The 16,405-nt window shown below is 67.8% G+C and overlaps 3 protein-coding genes across 3 annotated transcripts in view; 2 read left to right on the top strand and 1 right to left on the bottom strand.

Annotated features, from left to right (window-relative positions):
• The window catches only part of SLC52A2 (solute carrier family 52 member 2), a 10,354-nt gene extending 9,962 nt beyond the window's left edge, over positions 1-392 (bottom strand). Inside the window, exon 1 of the mRNA XM_044453323.1 lies at positions 298-392. The gene's annotated coding sequence lies outside the window, so the exon portion shown is untranslated. The remainder of the gene's footprint in view (positions 1-297) is intronic.
• Positions 1-6,107, top strand: part of FBXL6 (F-box and leucine rich repeat protein 6) — an 8,522-nt gene extending 2,415 nt beyond the window's left edge. Inside the window, exons 3-11 of the mRNA XM_044453249.1 lie at positions 85-656; positions 784-942; positions 1,106-1,169; positions 1,409-1,540; positions 2,105-2,212; positions 2,793-2,906; positions 3,236-3,467; positions 4,675-4,924; positions 5,631-6,107. Of these exons, the coding sequence (XP_044309184.1) occupies positions 85-656; positions 784-942; positions 1,106-1,169; positions 1,409-1,540; positions 2,105-2,212; positions 2,793-2,906; positions 3,236-3,467; positions 4,675-4,924; positions 5,631-5,799 (1,800 nt within the window). The 3' untranslated portion in view covers positions 5,800-6,107. The remainder of the gene's footprint in view (positions 1-84; positions 657-783; positions 943-1,105; positions 1,170-1,408; positions 1,541-2,104; positions 2,213-2,792; positions 2,907-3,235; positions 3,468-4,674; positions 4,925-5,630) is intronic.
• A 2,013-nt stretch (positions 6,108-8,120) lies between these two features.
• TMEM249 (transmembrane protein 249) lies at positions 8,121-11,447 on the top strand. Its single transcript, XM_044453248.1, has 5 exons — positions 8,121-8,247; positions 9,135-9,232; positions 9,749-9,941; positions 10,492-10,577; positions 11,295-11,447. Exons 1-5 carry the CDS (start codon positions 8,121-8,123, stop codon positions 11,445-11,447), a joined length of 657 nt encoding a protein of 218 aa, XP_044309183.1.
• The last annotated feature ends 4,958 nt before the right edge of the window (positions 11,448-16,405 follow it).

Below are 16,405 nucleotides of genomic sequence, written 5' to 3'. Positions count from 1 at the left end.
GGCCCCCCAGGCGCCGGGGGCGGAGAAGCGGGCGGCGGGCCTCGTCGCGGACCCTCCACGCCCGGGCCGCCTTCCGCTGGGCAGCCGGTGCCGCGGCCGTCAGCTTCTCGCCCGCGCCGCGCCTCTCCCTGCGGGCTGGACCTGCGCGACGCGCCCGGGATGGACGGGAGGGCGCCGGGGAGGCGGCCGCGGGCCGCCCGCAAGAGGGCGACCGGCAGCGGGGGGCCCCCCGGCCAGGCCCCGAAGAGGAGGAGGAAGCGGCCCCTCGCGGCCCCCCGCAGGGCGGCCCCCCGCTACCTCGTGCACGAGACCGACGACGACGTGCTGCTGCTCATTCCCAACGTGGGGGCGGCTCCCGAGCGCCCGCGCCAGAAAGTGCCCGGGAAGAGGGAGCGGACGCAGAAGCCGGTGCGGAAGAGGCCGCAGCAGAAGCGCGCGGGGGAGAGAGGAAGCGGCCCGGAGCAGGGCATTGAAGGAGGGCCTGTGGCCGGCCAGCAGGTGCCTCCCGGCCTCCCCGAGGGAGAAGGGGAGGCGCTCCCTCCAGCCGCCCCGTCGGCTGCACAGGGGGCCTGGGGCAAGCAGCTCCCCGTGGAGATCCTGGTCCAGATATTCCGGCTCGTGGTGGCGTTGGAAGGCTCTGTGCCCTTCCTCTGCAGGTGGGTGCAGGTGGCGGCGGCTGCAGGTGCAGGAGGAGGGGCCACAGAGCCTGCGGAGCCCCCGTGCTTTGGCTGGAAATGCCCAGCTGCCTTTGCTGACAGTGTGCTCCTGCGTTCTTGTGCCTAGGATGGCTCGGGTGTGCCAGCTCTGGTATGGCGCCGCTTCCAGTCCTGCGCTTTGGAAGAAGGTGTCTGTCAGCCATTGCTGGACAACCCCCAGCAAAAAATGTCCCCCTGCCCTAGAGAAGAGAGTCCTGGGCACAGTGGAGTGGCTGGCTGCCAACAGGTGAGGACTGGCCTTTGCCCTATGGGAGCGAGGAGCGTGGTCAGCTGCCAGACCCCCCCCCCCCGGCCGAGGCTCTGCGCTGTCTGGCCTCTGCAGCCTCCTCCATGCTCCTTGGAGCCTGCCAGGAACTAGGAATGGTTTTTGGCTTGCTTTCTCTTTGTAGATTTTCCCATCTCCAAGACTTTGCTCTCTGTCACTGGAAGAGTCACGTGGCTTTCGTCCTGAAGGTGAGTGCTGCTTGTGCCATTTCTGCCTTCCTACCAGTCTTGGAAGCTTGCGTTTGGGAAGTGGGCAAAACGACGCACAGGAAGCCAGTGGGTGCTGGCCTGCCTGCCTGCCTGCCTGCCTGCCTGCCTTCCTTCTGCAGCGCATTGCAGAATTTTGTCTTGGCGGGAGAGAGCACCTGAGCAGCTGTGGCCAGGTGCCTTCTGCCAGGTAATCTTCCTTTCCTGACCTGAATTTTCAGGCACTTGGCAGTTCTTGTCCTCTCCTTGCATCTCTCAAACTGTCCTATTGCGGTGGGGTCACCACAGAGTCCCTGTGCGCACTGGCCGGATGCTGCCCGCAGCTTAATAGTCTGAATCTGCAGAACTCCCAGGTGACGGTTCAGCCATTGCAAAATGTTTGGCTTAAGGTTGGGATTTGGAGGAGGGCTGTACCAGAAGCAGAGCCGTCCTGAATCGGAGCAGAGGCCTGCCTGGCCCAATTTTTGGCTCAGTAGTGGCCAGCCAGGCCCCCACTGGCTCCCCCGAGCGGGACAGGAGTGCCGCAGCGCCCTTCTAAGCATGGTCTCTGAGGCCGAAGAACAGCCCCGCTGGGTCTCCCGGCACTTGGAGGGCACGAGGGTGCCCAGGTGCCCACAGGCTCGCCCAGGCAGGATGGTGGAACGGCTCCTCCTGCCCAAGCTGCTCGGCTGCGCCTGGTCAGACAGCAGAGGTGGCACCTAGCCAAGAGGGCTGGTAGCCGTGCGTGGCCACCTCCTCCGTGCACTTCCCCAGTCCTCTCCAGCAGAGTTGAACTCCACAGCGCCTGCAGAGGGGCCTCCCGTTCGCCCTGCGCCTCCCGTCACCGGCTCCATGGGGAGAGCCCCCTTGGTTTCCGCTGCCGTGGGGTGCCAGCTCAGCCTCGGCCGGCGACTGCTGCCTGTCTTCCGTGTGACTAGGTTGACTCCTCAGCAGTGCTCAGACTCCTGGAAGCCGCTGGCCCTCGGATCCGGTGCCTGTGGCTGACGTACAGCAGCCGAATGAGCGCCATTATGGCTGTGCTCTCGGTAAGCGGAAGGCCCCTGGGGGGGTGCCCATCCCGCCCCGGGTGATCTCCGTATGATGCGGAACCTCTGGGTGGGGGGTCAGGAAGTACCACTGCTGCTTACTGTTCCTGTCTGGCTTGGGAACGGCAAGGCCTCCGTGCCCCCCCCCCCGCCTCACAGCAACCCCAACGAGCTGTCCCGGGATGCTTCCGTCCTGAGCAACCGGGGCCTGCCTCTGCTCTCCCCCCGGAGCAGCTGCTGGGGCTGAATCGGCATCCCGCTGCCAAGTGCCCTGCGCGCACCTGGAACTGCTCCGGCCAGCGTGTGGCTGCTCTGAGGACTGGACCTCCGGCAGGAAGGGCCCATCTGTGCCGCCCCTTCTGGGCCTCTCAGTGCTTTCGGCCCCCGGGCTTCCTCCTACCATAACCCTGATGCCTTCCAGACACGTTTCAACTACGACACCCAGCATTCCCAGTGAACTGGATGGGAACCTGGGAGGTGCGGTCCAAATGCCTCTGAAGGCCACCAGGTTGGGAAGGGCTGCTTTGCATCATCCGTGATGCCTTTCCCGGGGCCAACGGGGTCGGCCTTCGTTTTCCAGAGTGGCAGCTGTCCGGAACTGCGGCTCCTGGATGTGAACACGGAAATTGAGCAGAGCAACCAGCACTTCCAGCTGCCCGTTGAACAGCTCCAAGCAGCCTGCCCCCAGCTGCAGGTGCGCAGGATGTGGCCTGCGGCTGCCCGGGGCAGATGGGCTGGTGGCTCCGAGGCTGCCGGGAAGTGCCGCGACATCGCCACGTCCTCGCCCGGGCTGCGTGCGAGTGCCACGCGCGGCCTTTGCCCGCCGCACGCTCTGGTCGGGTTCTTTGCCAGGGGCTGCCTGAGGGAGGAAGCAGCCCGTGCAGGTTGTCCGCGGCGGGGGGGATCCGGGCCCGGCCCCGTTCCACGTGTGCGGGCGCGGAGCAGTTTGCCGACGAACCGAGGGCCGCTGGGCGCCAGCTCCGTGTGTTCCCGCCCGCAGCGCCGTCTGTCCCTGTCTCGCAGGTGCTGCGCCTGATCAACATCGTCTCCTTCCCCAAGCCCCTCCCCGCCTCCGCCCCCAGCTGCCCGGGCTTCCCGCTGCTCGAGGAGCTGTGCCTGGCCACTGCGTACTTCTCCCTGGTGGACGACCGCATGCTCCAGCGCCTCCTGCGCGCCTCGAGCCGGCTCCGCGTGCTGGACCTGCGCGGCTGCTTCCGCGTGACGCCCAGGGGCTTGGGCCTGCTGCCGTGCCCAGGTGGGTGGGCGAGGAGCGGCTGCCTTCGCGTGGGTTCTGCCACCGTGGGGGGGGGCGTTGCCGGGTGTCGTCCCCTCGCCCAGGCCTCGGCCACGCCTGTCGGCCGCTCTGCGTGCTCAGCCAAGGGTCCCGCACAGAAGAGGTCGGTGCCCCACTCTAAGACACCACGCAGCTCCGTGCTGAGCTGGGCCGCTCTCCCCGGCCCCGAGCGACGGCAGAGGGAACAGCGTCCTGCGGGGGGAGCGGCTGTGTGTGGGGAAGTGGGGCTCCCTCCCTCTGGTGGGGGCTTCACACTTGGGCTCCTTTCGTTGCAGAGCGGGGGACAGGGCAGCTGGGTGGCTGTCTGCAGGGATGGAAGCTGGGTGGGGCAGAGACCGCTTCCTCCATCTGCGCGCTCTTTGCTCCCCCTCCCATCTTGTATGCGCTGGGGACAAGCAGGGGGCCTCCGTCTTGTGTCGTGGGCGCCAAGGGTGAGGATTCCTCTGCAGAAGCTCTGCAGGGGGAAATCCCCGGCCCCAAAACTAAGCTGGTCCTGGGAGTCCGTCACCCCCCCACCCCGGCCAGGATGCTCAGGGTGACCTTGAGCTGGGAAACGGCCGGAGGCCCCCGCACTGGCAGCGCTGCGGTGGTGGGGGCGTCACGCCGACTGGGTAAAGGCAGCTCGGGCTCCGAGAGAGGGGTTGATTTTCCCGGTGTCCGAGATGGCCTTTGAGCAGCTGGTCACACCACTCTGATTTCCGTGCGCAGCGATCACTTCGGTCGCGAAATGGGATGCCCTTCCTGTCGTGAGCAGCCGTGTCGATGGCACGAGGGTTCAGGGGAGGCCTGTGGCCTGGGACTCTGGCGAGGGCGGGCGGGCGGGTGACCCTGTGATGCTGCCACGGGCTGCCCCTCCTCCCTGTCATTTGCTGTGTTGGTTTTAAAAGTAACAGGTAGATAATCTCAGAACCGACCTGTTGGCCGTTAGATCTTCCCCACCACTCTGAACGTCCAGCGGCCGGTCACTCCTTGCTGTGAAGCACGGGTGGCTGCTCCTTGGGAGGTCTGGCCTCCCGGCATGCTCGGTCAGACAGCCCCGTGCGGTGGGCAGGCGCCAGGGAAGCCCCTCTCTCCTCACAGGCCGTGGGCCCGCAGCCCCCTTGCGCTTGCCTCAGGCACTGCTGGGGCTGCCCCCCCCCCCCCCCCTAATTCCCGGGTGCTTCTGCAGACGTGGAGCAGCTCTACCTGGGCCTGTACTGCAGCGCCAACCACCTGCGCCTCCCCCTGGAGGGGAGCCCCCTCATCACCGGGAAGTGGAGCCACAGCCTGCGGGAGCTGGACCTGACCGGCCAGTGCTTCAGCGAGAGCGACCTGGAGCAGGCGATGGCCGCCTTCGCTCTGGAAGCAGGCACACGGCGGGAGCCGGTCCTGCGCTCCCTCAACGTCGCCGGGACCAAGGTTGCCGTCAGCACCGTCAGGTGAGCCAGCTGGGTCCCGGGGGCGTGCGCTTCTGCTCACGAGGGCTCAGGCGGGCTGCACAGAACGAGCGAGGGCCGGAGGCCTTCCAGCAAGCGAAAGCCCTTGCGGAAACCGGAACTCAGCAACGGGGGGAAGCCAAACGCTGGCAAACACCCGGACCCCCGAAGCAGGGCCTGAGCCACAGCAGCCGGCCCCGGCAGGAGCCGTCGGTCAGGGCAGGCGCCAGGAAGGGCTGGAGGAGGGAGGCCTGGCAGCCCTGCAGCGCCGCCCCACCAGCAGCCAGTGTGCCCGGAGGGGGGCGGCCCTGGGTGCCCCCGCAGCCGCCTCTCCTGGGGTTGCGCTCGAGGGCCGGAGCTGCCCTGCCCTGCCCTGCCCTGCCGTCCAGCCTGCTCTGGGGCGCTCGGGGGCCACAGTGCTGCTCTCCCACCTGTGACGTCTGCCGAGACTGCCTCTGCATGCTTGGAGCCGGCCGGGTGCTGCCGCCCTGCTGCGGCTGGTGCCGTCGCGTCCTGCCCGTCCTCTTTGCGGGAGGTCGGGGGGGCAGGCGGCCCGGGCGTTCCCCAGGGCCACGAGCGGAAGGCACAGCCGCTTGGGGGGCCTCGCCACGCTGCCGCTTCCCGACGAGGGCGGTTGGGGAGGGGCCGGTGTGGCGCCCTGGGAGCCTGGCTGACCCGCGTTTCTTCTCCCTGCCGCGTGGCACAAAAGCGCCCTGATCGCGAGCTGCCCTGCCCTCGGCTACCTCAACCTGTCGTCCTGTCGCCACTTGCCGCGGGGCACCAAGAAGGCGTACCGTGGCCGCGCGGAAATCCACCAGTGCCTGCAGCAGCTGCTCTCCAGCTCCGAGGAGCCCGCCCGCGCAGAGGGGCCCACGTGACCGCGGCCTCCCCGAGGAGCCCGCCGTGCCAGCGCCGGTGCAGCCTCTCCTCCGCGACGGCTGCCCCGTTCTTCTCAGGAGCTGCGCCGATCCTGGCGGGACCCCCATCCCTGCCAGGGCGGCATCCCTCCGGCCCACAGGGGCGTGCGCAGAGCCCCGCAGACGGCGGGGAGCCGGCGGGCCTCCCAGTGTCACAGGAGGGAACTTCTCAGGGCGCTCGTCTGCTTCCCTTTGTGCCTTGTGTGTGTCTTCTCTGGGGTGTGTAGATCTCAAGTCGAGCAGCATTAAAAGAAAGAGGTGCTTTGGTTCTGCTGAGCGTGGCCTCCCCTTCCCTGGGCCTGGGGGCTGGGTCGGCGTCCCAGGGGGAGGGGGTGATGGAAGGGCTTGCCTGGGGAGAAGCTAGCCGGGAGGGCTCTCCTCCAGCTGTCCACCCCCGCAGGATTTTGTGGCATGATGGCGCTTCTTCAGCAACCCCAAAAGACCAGCGGGGTTCAAGATTTCTCTAGTCAGGTGGAGGCTTCTTTGGGTCCGAGCTGTTGGGCCGTCTGGATGCCGCTTGCACGCTCCGGATTTTCGCTCTTACAAACTGAGACGATGACAAGGAGGAGCCCTGCCTTTGCTGGCTCATCAAAACTAAGACACGCTGCCCAGTGGGTTAAAAAGTGTCGGCCTTGGGAGTCACTTGGGCTCACTTCCAGTTTAAAGAGGGAGGTGAAAACGAACAGGCTGCTGGGAACTTTTGCCTGGGCCCACTTGCAAATTTGGAAGTGGCAGGCGAGGAGGGAAGGAGGGCAAGCGGATCTGTTGGGGAAGCGGTGGTCATGTGGGGCGCAAGGGCTCGTGCGCCGGATGCCGCCCGTCTGCAGTGTCGGGCCTGGCCTTCAGCTCGGCCGGCTCCTGCCCCAGGGCTGGCGCATTTTCCGTGTCAAAAGCGTCTTCCGGCGACGGGGTCCAGCAGCGCCGCTTCCCTTTGCTGAAGGATTGCTTGCCTGCAGCCTCCACCATCGACACTGGGAATAGTGGGTTCTTCCCGGAGTCGGATGTGGGAGAGGAAGTGAAGCGGGAAGGGGCGCCCCCACAGCTTGCCAGCCACCGGTGATCCCAGTTTCCATGGGGATGGGGGGTTCTGTTGCGGGGTTGCTACGGCACCGGTGCTGTGGCCGCCCCACTCCGCCTGCGGGGCCGGCTGGGGATGGATGCACAGGACCGGGCCGGCGCCTCTGGGGTCTCCTTGGCTCTGCCAACCCTGCGTGAGGGTCAGTGGCTATAGGAGAGGCTGGGGGGTGGCGGGTGGTCCCGGAGGGAGGGCTGCTGGTGCTGCCGTTCCGCCTTCCTGAGGTGAACGGACTTTTTCCTGCCACAAAAGGGGCAGAAGCACAGGAGGGTCGTCAGTGGGCGGTAGAAGGCCTGGAGTGGCAGAACATGCTGCGAGCGAGGCAGGCAGGACAGGGGTGCGACAGAAACACAGGGAACTCCCACAAGCACCACCAGCTTAGGCAGTGGCCGGGGGCCATGGAATCGGTAGTCAAAGCACTGGGCAGCTTGCCCTTTTCTGGGAAGATGGCGTGGAAGAGGAGGGAGCAACCCAAGCAGTGAGGAGGAGGAGGAGGAGGCCGTGTGGCTGCTTCTGGGTGGGTAGCAGGTGCGCACGGCCTCTCCCCAAGCGCATCCTCGTGGGCCGCTCTGCCCCTCCCCGCAGGTGCCCGCCCACAGCACCTGTGCTCCGCCTCCTCGGCTCACCTGGCGCTCGCTTTCAGGGCCTGCCAGCCCCAGAGCACAGCAGAGGGGGCTGGGCACCACGGAGGGCCCGGGTCTCGTCGCCTGCGTGCAGGGAGATGGAGTCGACTGGCGTGTCAGCAGGCGCAGTGGCCTGTCCTGGTCCCACAGCCCCAACGGCCGGGCTCACCCTGGAGCCCGGCAGGCCAAGAACCCGGAGGCAGCGGCTCCTGTGCGGGTTGCCAGGTCTTCCCAAGCGCAGCTGGAGGCCGCCGAGCACGAGCCGGCAGTGCCTGCGGCACAGCTGGAGCCACCAGGCCCGTGCAGGCACGGGGCGCGAAGGAGCGGGTCATGGCGCTCTGCCCAGGCCCCCACGTCCTTCCGGCGCAGCAGGCCTGCCAAATCCCACTGACGCGAGGCAGGCAGGCTGGGGGGGCAGAGCGACCGGCCTGCCCGGAGGCCGCTCCCCCCCACTCCCCGCGTGAGCCGCCCCCACTGCTCCCGGCTGGCTTGCCTGTGCAGCCCCCCGCCTGCCCACCTGCCCTGTGACAGGCAGCCCCCTCCTCTCCCGCAGGCCCTTCGGGAGAGAGGGGCACCCAGGGCGGATGGCCCTGTCCGTTTTCAGGGGGCCCCTCACCCTCTGGCGCTGCAACTTCATCAACTCGGAGAAGCACCTGACTGAGAAGCTGCAGGAGAACAAATACTTCCCGTTCCAGGTGCAGCAGCCGAAAGGTGAGTCCAGGCTCCAAGGGGAAAGTGCAACCAAAGCGCTGCTTGGACCCCCTGTGACCACCCGCCAGCCCCCCCAGGGGTTCACTCAGAATGCGGGAGCAGGGCTGGGGGCGCCCTGCTGCCCGGCCCCCCTCCGCCCGGCCCCAGTCACCAGCTTCCGCCACAAGCAGCTCCCCTCCTCCCCCAGGCCTTCCGGGGGCCCTGGCAGTGGGACGCAGGAGGTGGGGAAGGGGCAAATGCCCCGCATGGCAAAGACCAGGCCCAGTCCAAGCCCGCGGCTCCAACCCCGGCCCTGCCTCTGGCCAGGGAGGAGGCGGCACGCGGGAGAGGCGGGCCTCTTCTCGAGGAACCGGGGCAGGGTGCTCTTCTCCCAGCGTTCCTCCTTTCCTGCCAGGCGAATGGATTGCGTGGGTGGGGGCTGCGTGGACGGGACTTGGGTGCTTTCACAGTACACACAGCAGCACCTGGCCCAGGGCAGAAAGAGCCGGGCAGAAACGCCAGCCTGTGCCAGCACCGAGCATTCGGGAAGGCGCCTCCCGCTTTTGGGAAGGGGGAAAAAGGCGCCACAGCAGGTCGTGGGAGGGCAGAGCTGCAGCGGGGGGCCAGCGACCGCGGGAGGCTGGACGGGCGCACGGGGCGGGCGGCGCTGGTCTGCGCGCTCGGCTTCCGCCAAGCGCGCCCCTCCGGGCACAGCAGGCACGGGCACGGCACACCCCCATGCACGGGGCGTGTGCCCGCCTCGGGGGCTGGATGCGCCACCACCCTCTTTTCTAAGGGCCTCGCACGCACGGCGCCTGGAGCCGCCCTTTCCTCCGCGGGGAGCCGGTGCCCGGCCCTGCGGCCCCGCTCCGAGCCCCCTCGCGAGCGCGCGCTGCCTCTCCCTGCAGTGTTCGTGATGGAATACTACAAGGACATGATCTGGAAGGGCGCGCTGCTGTTCCTGGCCTCGCTGGTGGCCAGCATCTTCTACTTCCGAGCCACGAAGGTGGGCAGTGGGTGCGGGGTGTGGCGGTCCCTCGCGCAGACCGCCCTTCCGGAGGGCTTCCGGCGATTCCAAGGCCACGCAGGGGCCGCTGGGCCGGGCAGCCCCACCGGAGCGGTCCTCGGGAATGCGGGGGAAGCGGCTGCTCCTCTGCGTGGGGGTGCAGAGGGCTGGGCAGGGGTCCCCACGGCTCGGCTCGGGGCCCTTTAAGGGATCCTAAGCATGCGTGGGCGAAAAAGGGCCCAGCTGGTGCTGTGGGCTGGGGCGGGAACCGTGTGTCCCGGGAGCGCTTCTGCCCGGCCGCAGGCAGTGCTGCGGCAAGGGCCCTTTCAGGTCACCTGGGGGCTCCGTACCTGGCTGGGCAGGAGGGAAGGGTGGCTTTGATCAGGCACCGGGGTCAGGAGTGCCTCCGTGCCTGACACGCCGCCCCTGCTGGGTGGGGCAGCCTGGCCGTGGCGGGAGCGGGCAGGTGCTGGCCGCTGAGGCCCCCCCCACCCACCCACCCGGCCCCCTCCCCAGGGCTCCCAGGACTTCTCGGTCTTCTTCGTCTACGGCATGCTGAGCGGGCTGTGGCTGGTCGTGAGCAACGTCAACAAGCGCCGGCTGCTGATCAACCACCTGAAGGGCATCTACCAGTTCTACATCAAAGGCATCCTGTGGCAGGAGGGGCCGCTGCACCAGATCTACGTCCGGCTCGTGGCCCAGCGCGATGGTACCGGCGGGGGGACCCGGACCGCGTGCCTCCCATGGCAACGCCCCCGCCTCCTGTGCCGGTCTACTTCCCACAGGAATTCTCCCGGCTTGCCTCTGCTCTCCAGGCCGCTCAGGCCTCTCTCATGCCCTGGTCTGCAGCCTTGCCAGTCTCCTAGTCCTCAGGGCCCAGCGCTTCACCTTTCTGTCCCTGTGGGGGTGCTGCAGGCCTGTGCCCAGAAACACTTGGCATGTGAGCTGCCCGCACGGGCTGTGAGGCACCGAAAGTGGCTTTGTTGCCTTCCCAGATTTCCAGGCAGGGGCCACTGCGCGGCCAGTCTGTATTTGGAATCTGTGAGCCCCCCGGCCGGGGACTTGCGCATGGGCCCGATCCGTCAGCGGCCACCAGAGCATTCTCCTTTCTGGACTGCTGAAGAGGGTGGGGAGAGCTTGTCCTTGGCTGCTTTGTGCCCCCCCCCACCTGCACAGAGCATTCCAGTGCAAGGGGGGAAGGAAAGCCCCCCCCCCCCCCTGCCCACAGCACCCTATGAAGGCCATCCTCCCCTTTCCAGCCTATGGGAAGCTCTTCTACACCCTGATCATCAACGGATACCGGCTGGAGGTGCTGACCCTGGCTGAGCTGTCGGACAAGTTTGAGGTGAGAGGGGGATCTCGCCATGCCGGGGGCAACGGAGCGGGGCCACTGCGGGCGAGACCTGCTCCCTTGGTCTCTCGGGCCCCACTGCTGCGGAGGGACAAAGGCACGGGGCGCTCCCCACGGTCTTTCGGGCAAGCGTGGGCGTTTGGGGCAGATTGCGAGGCAAATGGCGAGAGATGTTGCAAATGGCTCTAAGAGGGCACTCGGAAGATGCAGGCTTGCTTCCAGTACAGGCAGGCAGGCAGGCAGGCAGTGCCCCAAGGCGCTCCCGGCAGCCCTGCAGCAGCCGCGGTGCGCTCCGTGGAGAGCCACGGCCACGGGCTCACGCCTGCTGCCCACGGCAAGCCACAGGCAGGCGGGCTGAGGCACGATATGGGGGTGCGGGCTGGGACCCACACCCTCTCGTCCCCCGTGTGACTGGAGAGGAGGGGAGCTCCTTGGGGAGGTCCTGGCAGCCCCCTCCACCGCCTCGTGGGAGCCCCTAACCCTAACCCTAACCCCTGCCATGACGCTCTCCGGCTGATCCTGAGCCGGCCCCTGATGCCCCAGCCTGGCCTCCCTCACGGTGGGACTCGGGGCTGCCTTGGCTCCTTGCGGGAGAGGCGTGGAACGGCCAGCCGGTGGCGTGCGTTGCCAGTGGAACGAGGGGCGGGATGACCGGGGGGGCCGAGAGGGGGCGACTGAGCCGCCCCATGCGGCCTGTGCTCCCCACAACAGCAGATACAGGCGCTGGGGCACCGGGTCGCTCGCAACCTGAACCTCAACTACTTCGACTACGAGGACGTCTCCTTGCGCCACGTCATCCGGCACATGCCCCCGGAGAAGTACGAGGAAGACGAGGCGGAGAACGGCGAAAACGTGAGCGTGTGAAGAGGATACGGCGGGGCGGCGGGGCTGCCCACCATTAAACAGAGACGGCACTCTGAGGGATGCGTGTTTGCTCAGCCGCATGCCTGCAGCCCCGTTGACGGAGGGTAGCGGCACTTCTTCCTGCCCTGCGGGTCATGCACGCAGGCGCTCAGAAGGGTCCGTTCTGCCACTCTGCTGGGGATCCCGTGGCCCGTGGGGGGGGCCCACGAGACCGAGACTCCCCCTGCGGTCCTGGGTAGGAGTCATAGGAGAGCGGAAGGGGCCATGAAGGCCATCTGGTCCCAGCCCCTGCTGTTGCAGGACACCAGTTTACACCACCCCACTTGGAGGGCTGCCCAGTGTCTTTCTGGATGCCTCCAGTGCTGGAGAGCCCCCCACCTCTCCGGGCAGCCGGTCCCACTGCCCCATTGCTCTGACAGGGAGGAAGCATTTCCCGATGTCCAGCCTGAACCTGGGTTGTCGCAGCTTGACTTGATTATTCCGTGTCCCGCGCTCTGGCAGCAGCAAGAGGAGATCTCAACTTCCTCCTCCTGCTTTGCTATAAGCCTTTGAGGGACTTCTAGAGGGACATCGTCCCACCTCCCCGTCTTCTCTTCCCAAGGCTGAACATGCCCAGTTCTCCCCGTCTCTCCTCCATCGGAGCCCCACTCCAGAGGGGCCCAGTGTGGCGCATGCCCCCGCCTCCCTGGCCTGCTCCCGCTTCCCAGCCAGAGCTCTCCGGAGGCCTGCTGCGCGGGGCACCCCCTCCCCGCCCCATCCCCAGGACACAATCCCCCCCCCGCCCCAGGTGGGGCCCAGGCTGCTGCTGCCCCCCTGCCCGGGTGGTGCTTTTGTATTCCAAACGGGGTTGTAACGAAAGGCTGCAACAGCCCAGCACCTCTTGCCCTCTGGGTCGCCCCCTCCTGGGTGGGTTCATGGTTGCTGCTCCTGCCGTTGCCCAGCTGCAGGGCCCAGAGACCTCGGCCGCCCCTGGGGGGTTTCCCGGGCTCCAGGCTCTCCGAGGACACGCTCTCAGCGTGCCCGGGGAGGAGGAGGGCTGGCTGCCCCAGAGACGGGAGACCCACCCCTGGTGCGCCTCGCGTGGCCCTGGGACCTCTGCACGGAACGCCGCTGATCCTGAGCCGTCCCAGCCTGGAGAGCCCGTCGAGCAGCGAGAGCAAAGTGGGGCGACCCGCCCCGTGGGAGGGCAGAGCTGGGGCGCCAGCGGAGAGAGGCGAGGGCCATGCGTGAGCCCAGTCCACCCCCGGAGCCGCTGCTCTCTGTTCCAGGGGCCTCCCCTGCCTGCTGCTGGCCTGGGCTGAGTGGGGGCCTGGGCGAGAGCCGCCTCTGGGTCCCCTGGCGCTCACAGCGGTTGCCACGGTGGCCTTTCCAGCCGGCCGCTTGACCCTGGTCCTGCTCCTGCTGGGAGGCTCACCTCCCGGAGTTCATGAAAACAACAGCCAAGTAGTTGACCAATAATCTTGTAAAAAACAAGTATGAACCAGATGACTGCAAAAGCTCCTGTCATTGCTACCCAGTATCACAGGAATGCGAAGGCTGCTTTCAGAGAGCAGCACCTTCACAGTGAAAACGCCCTCGGAGCATCCGAGCATCCGCCTCTCTGAGGGCGAAGTGACCCGGGCCGCGTCTTGCCACGTGTCGCTGGGCAGAGCGGCGCCCGCCTCCTCCTCGGCCAGCAACGCCGACGAAGGGAGCACTCAGGCGGATGGCCGTCTGCCTTCCCGGCAGCCACGCTGGCACCGAGCCGGCTGCCACTCCGGGACCTTCCCCCTTGCAGCATTGCCGAGCCAGCTCCCCCATCCTGCAGCTGCGCCTTTGGGCCCCTTTCCCGAGGCGCAGAACTGCGCCTTGTCTGTCCTGGATGACATTTTGGGCCTTCGTCCAGCATCCCAGTCCCTCGGCATCGCTGGAACTTTGCTTCGGTCCTCCAGGGCATCTTCCACTCAGTCTTGTGTCATCTGCAAATTCGACACACGTTCCCTGCACCTCCTTGTCCAAACCATTCATAAAAATGTGGAAGAGCACGGGGCCCAGGACCGAGGCCCCCGGCACCCCACTCCATGCTGTGGGGTGCCCCCGTGAGCATTCTCCGAGTCGGATTCGGCAGCCCGCTGTGGGGCCATGTGAGAGTCGCTCCCTCTGGCCCACCTTGAGCGGGTTCGCCGCCAGGGTATCATGGGGCGCCTTGTGCTGCAACGGGCCCGCGTTGCCTCGCTCCCGCCGCTAGATGGCGCTGGCGGCCTTCGTGGAGCTGCGCGTCCAGGCTGGAAGCGCTCCCTGCGCCTCCTTTTTGCAGCAGAAGCCAAAGAGGCGGGGGGGGGGGGGGGGGGGGGCAGGGCTGCCGTGGACCGCAGGCACAGAGGGCCGACCTCGGGCGAGGAGCGGTCTGCCTGGCGTCGGCAGGGTCAGGGACGAGTTTCGGGGAGACCAGGTGGGGCACGGATCCACACCCCTGGCGTTGTGCCCCCTGGCCTGCGTCTCTCGGCCCGTCCCCAGCCTTGCTTCCAGCTCTGACACCTGCTTTCGGGGCAGAGGGCAGGTAGTTTCTGAAAATCCCCCGCGGCTGGAAGGCAGCTGCGTGTGCCACGTCAAAGGAGCAGGCGTGGGGGGGGGGGAGCAAGGCACAGTGCAAGAGGCGCTTCCCAACTTTTACGATGTGGTGTTAGCTCGAGGAAGAGGGTCTCCAGCAGCCGGGCCCCATCGCCGCCGAAGAGAAATGCTCCCCCGGATGCCGCTCTGCCATGTGCGCTGCTTACGGGCCGTGCAGCCTCCACCCCGCTGTGCCGCGGGAGGGCTGCCTCCCCGCAGCTCTTCTTGGGCACGGTGGGCTGTGGAGGCTCCCGTCTCCTTCGAGGCTTCGTGCCCCCCTGCCCCACCCAGGCAGCTGCACAAGGGCAGGGGCTGCCGCCCTCCGCTCTGGCTGCCGCCTGCCCACAGGCTAACCCGGCATGTGCGCTGGGGGGGGGGACCGGGCTGTCCGTGCAGGGAGGGTCTGGCGGCAGGAGTGGTCGGCTGGCAATGCAGCACATGACCCCAGAGCGAGCTGAGCAGAAACCTGCAGCATGGCTGCTGGGGGCGCAAAACGTGGGGCCAGCACCACTGCTCTGCCTCGTCACCCTGAGCTGGAAGCCCCACGGAGGCCCCTCGCAGGGGGAGGCCGGCTGCCCTTGCAGCTTGTCCAGAAGGGTGCCGGAGGAAGAGGAGACCCGGAGGGCGCTGCAGCCGGGATCTGCCAAGCCCCCCCCCCCCCCCCGGGCCTCCCGGGTCCTGTCCCCAGATCTGCCCTGCTCCCCAGAGAGGGGCTTCTCCTGCGCTCCGGCAGGTCTTTGCTTTCATTAGCCTTATCGCTTCTGCCACCTTTGCCCATCAATCACAGCGGCCGTCTCTCGGGTCCGAGGGGAGGCAGCCGTCTGGCGGCATGTGATTGGCCTTGGGGAGGCTTTGCCGCCTGGCCCCCTCCAGCTCGGCCGCTCGGAGCGTGTGTGTGTCTGCGGAGCAGCCACCTCCGTCAGGCCGGGCCAGGCCTCCCCTCTCCATGGCCCTCCAGCCAGGTCTGGGCCCAGGGCACTCAGGGATGCGAGCGCAGCCTCTGCAGGCGTGCAGCGTGCCCACAAGCCTGCTCAGCCGGGCCGCCCCAGGGCAGGGCGAGGGACCCCCGAAGTGCACGCGGGGGCCCCCAGGTCGAGGGGATGCTCCGAGGTGGAGGTCCCAGGGCACTGCTGGGTCAGACCCTCCGAGCCCCCGGACATTCCTTCCTTCCCAGCACCTCCTCTGCTCCAGTGTGCCGGCCTGAATCACAAAGGACCTGTGTCACTTTATCCATAGCTAGTATTGTTTGAATTTTATTTTATTTTTCACGTTATATTGCTTTACGATCTGAAAGCTGGAGCTCTCTGACCCCTTCGTTGCCTCATCCGGAGGAAGCAAATGCCATCAGATACAGCATTTTTTTTAAAAAACGGAACCGAATCTGCCCAGAATGGCCTGCGGCCGCTTTTCCCCCACAGCAGGAACCCCAGGAGCCACGTATAAAAGAGAAGAAAGCTCCCCCGGGCCAGGTTGCTCCCCCGCCCCCCCGATCTGTCGGCCACAAGGCCCATGAGGCACTGTCAGCACGGCCAACCCAAGGGCCCCCATCAGGTGGCCGCCTCTTCTGTCTCAGCAACGGGGGGAACCGGGCGGTCTCGTGTGACTGGCCGTGCGGGTCGCCAGCAGGGAAGGGCCGGGCGCTTGGCCGCGCAGCAGCGGGCCAGAGGCGCGGAGAGACCCAGGGAGGGCCTGGCCCCCTCTGCGCCGCGGATCAGCTGCTCCCTCGGCGCCTCCGAACGCGCAGCGGCGATGCGCGCACTGGCGGGGCCGCGCACGCCCCGCGCAGCTCCTCCGACGCTCTGCAGCCCCGGGCAGGCTCCGCGGGGTGCTCGGGGCGAGCCGCTAGAGGTGCTCCCCCGGGCCCCTCAAAATGAGAGTGAAGTCGTGCAAACGCGGTGGGGGGGCGGAAATCCAGCCCGCCCGCCTCGCCTCGCCCCCGCTCCTGACCCACCCAGGCTGGGTCTGCAGCGGCGGAAGCCCGCAAGCCCCGTGGCCGTGGCAGGCGCCCCCTCGGACTGCTGCTGCGGAGCGAACAATGGCCCAGGCCACCCCCACCGAACGAGCCCTCCGCCGCTGGGCGGGCGGCTGCCCGGGGCCCCCCGGGGGTGGGGGCGGGGGCTGATCCGTTTCTTTATTTACCGCTTCATTTGCGATCAGGGGCAGCGACAAGCGGCGCGGCACAAAGGCCGGGCGGGGACCCGCGCTGGGTCCTAGCGCCCCCTCCCCCGGCGGCTCTGCGCACGCCCGGCGCCCCACGGCCGCATCCCGCGACGCCGGCCTCTGCGGCGACCCCGGGGCGGCGGGCCACGGGGCGCAGGGGGCCTCCGGGCGCGCCGCCTGCCGAGAGGGGCCCCGCCGGGCCTGGGTGC

The sequence above is a fragment of the Varanus komodoensis genome, unplaced genomic scaffold (genome assembly GCF_004798865.1).
Source record: "Varanus komodoensis strain SLA01 unplaced genomic scaffold, ASM479886v1 scaffold78, whole genome shotgun sequence".
Taxonomy (NCBI): Eukaryota; Metazoa; Chordata; class Lepidosauria; order Squamata; family Varanidae; genus Varanus; species Varanus komodoensis.
The sequence above is the reverse complement of the archived record's forward strand: the minus strand, read 5'-3'. Positions and strand labels throughout refer to the sequence as shown.

Excerpts from the sequence above, each read along its gene's own strand:
- TMEM249 (XM_044453248.1), top strand. The coding sequence starts at position 8,121 with ATGGCCCTGTCCGTTTTCAGGGGGCCCCTCACCCTCTGGCGCTGCAAC. Across the intron at positions 9,233-9,748 it reads TCTACTTCCGAGCCACGAAG|GGCTCCCAGGACTTCTCGGT; the intron begins GTGGGCAGTGGG and ends CCCCCTCCCCAG. Across the intron at positions 10,578-11,294 it reads AGCTGTCGGACAAGTTTGAG|CAGATACAGGCGCTGGGGCA; the intron begins GTGAGAGGGGGA and ends TCCCCACAACAG.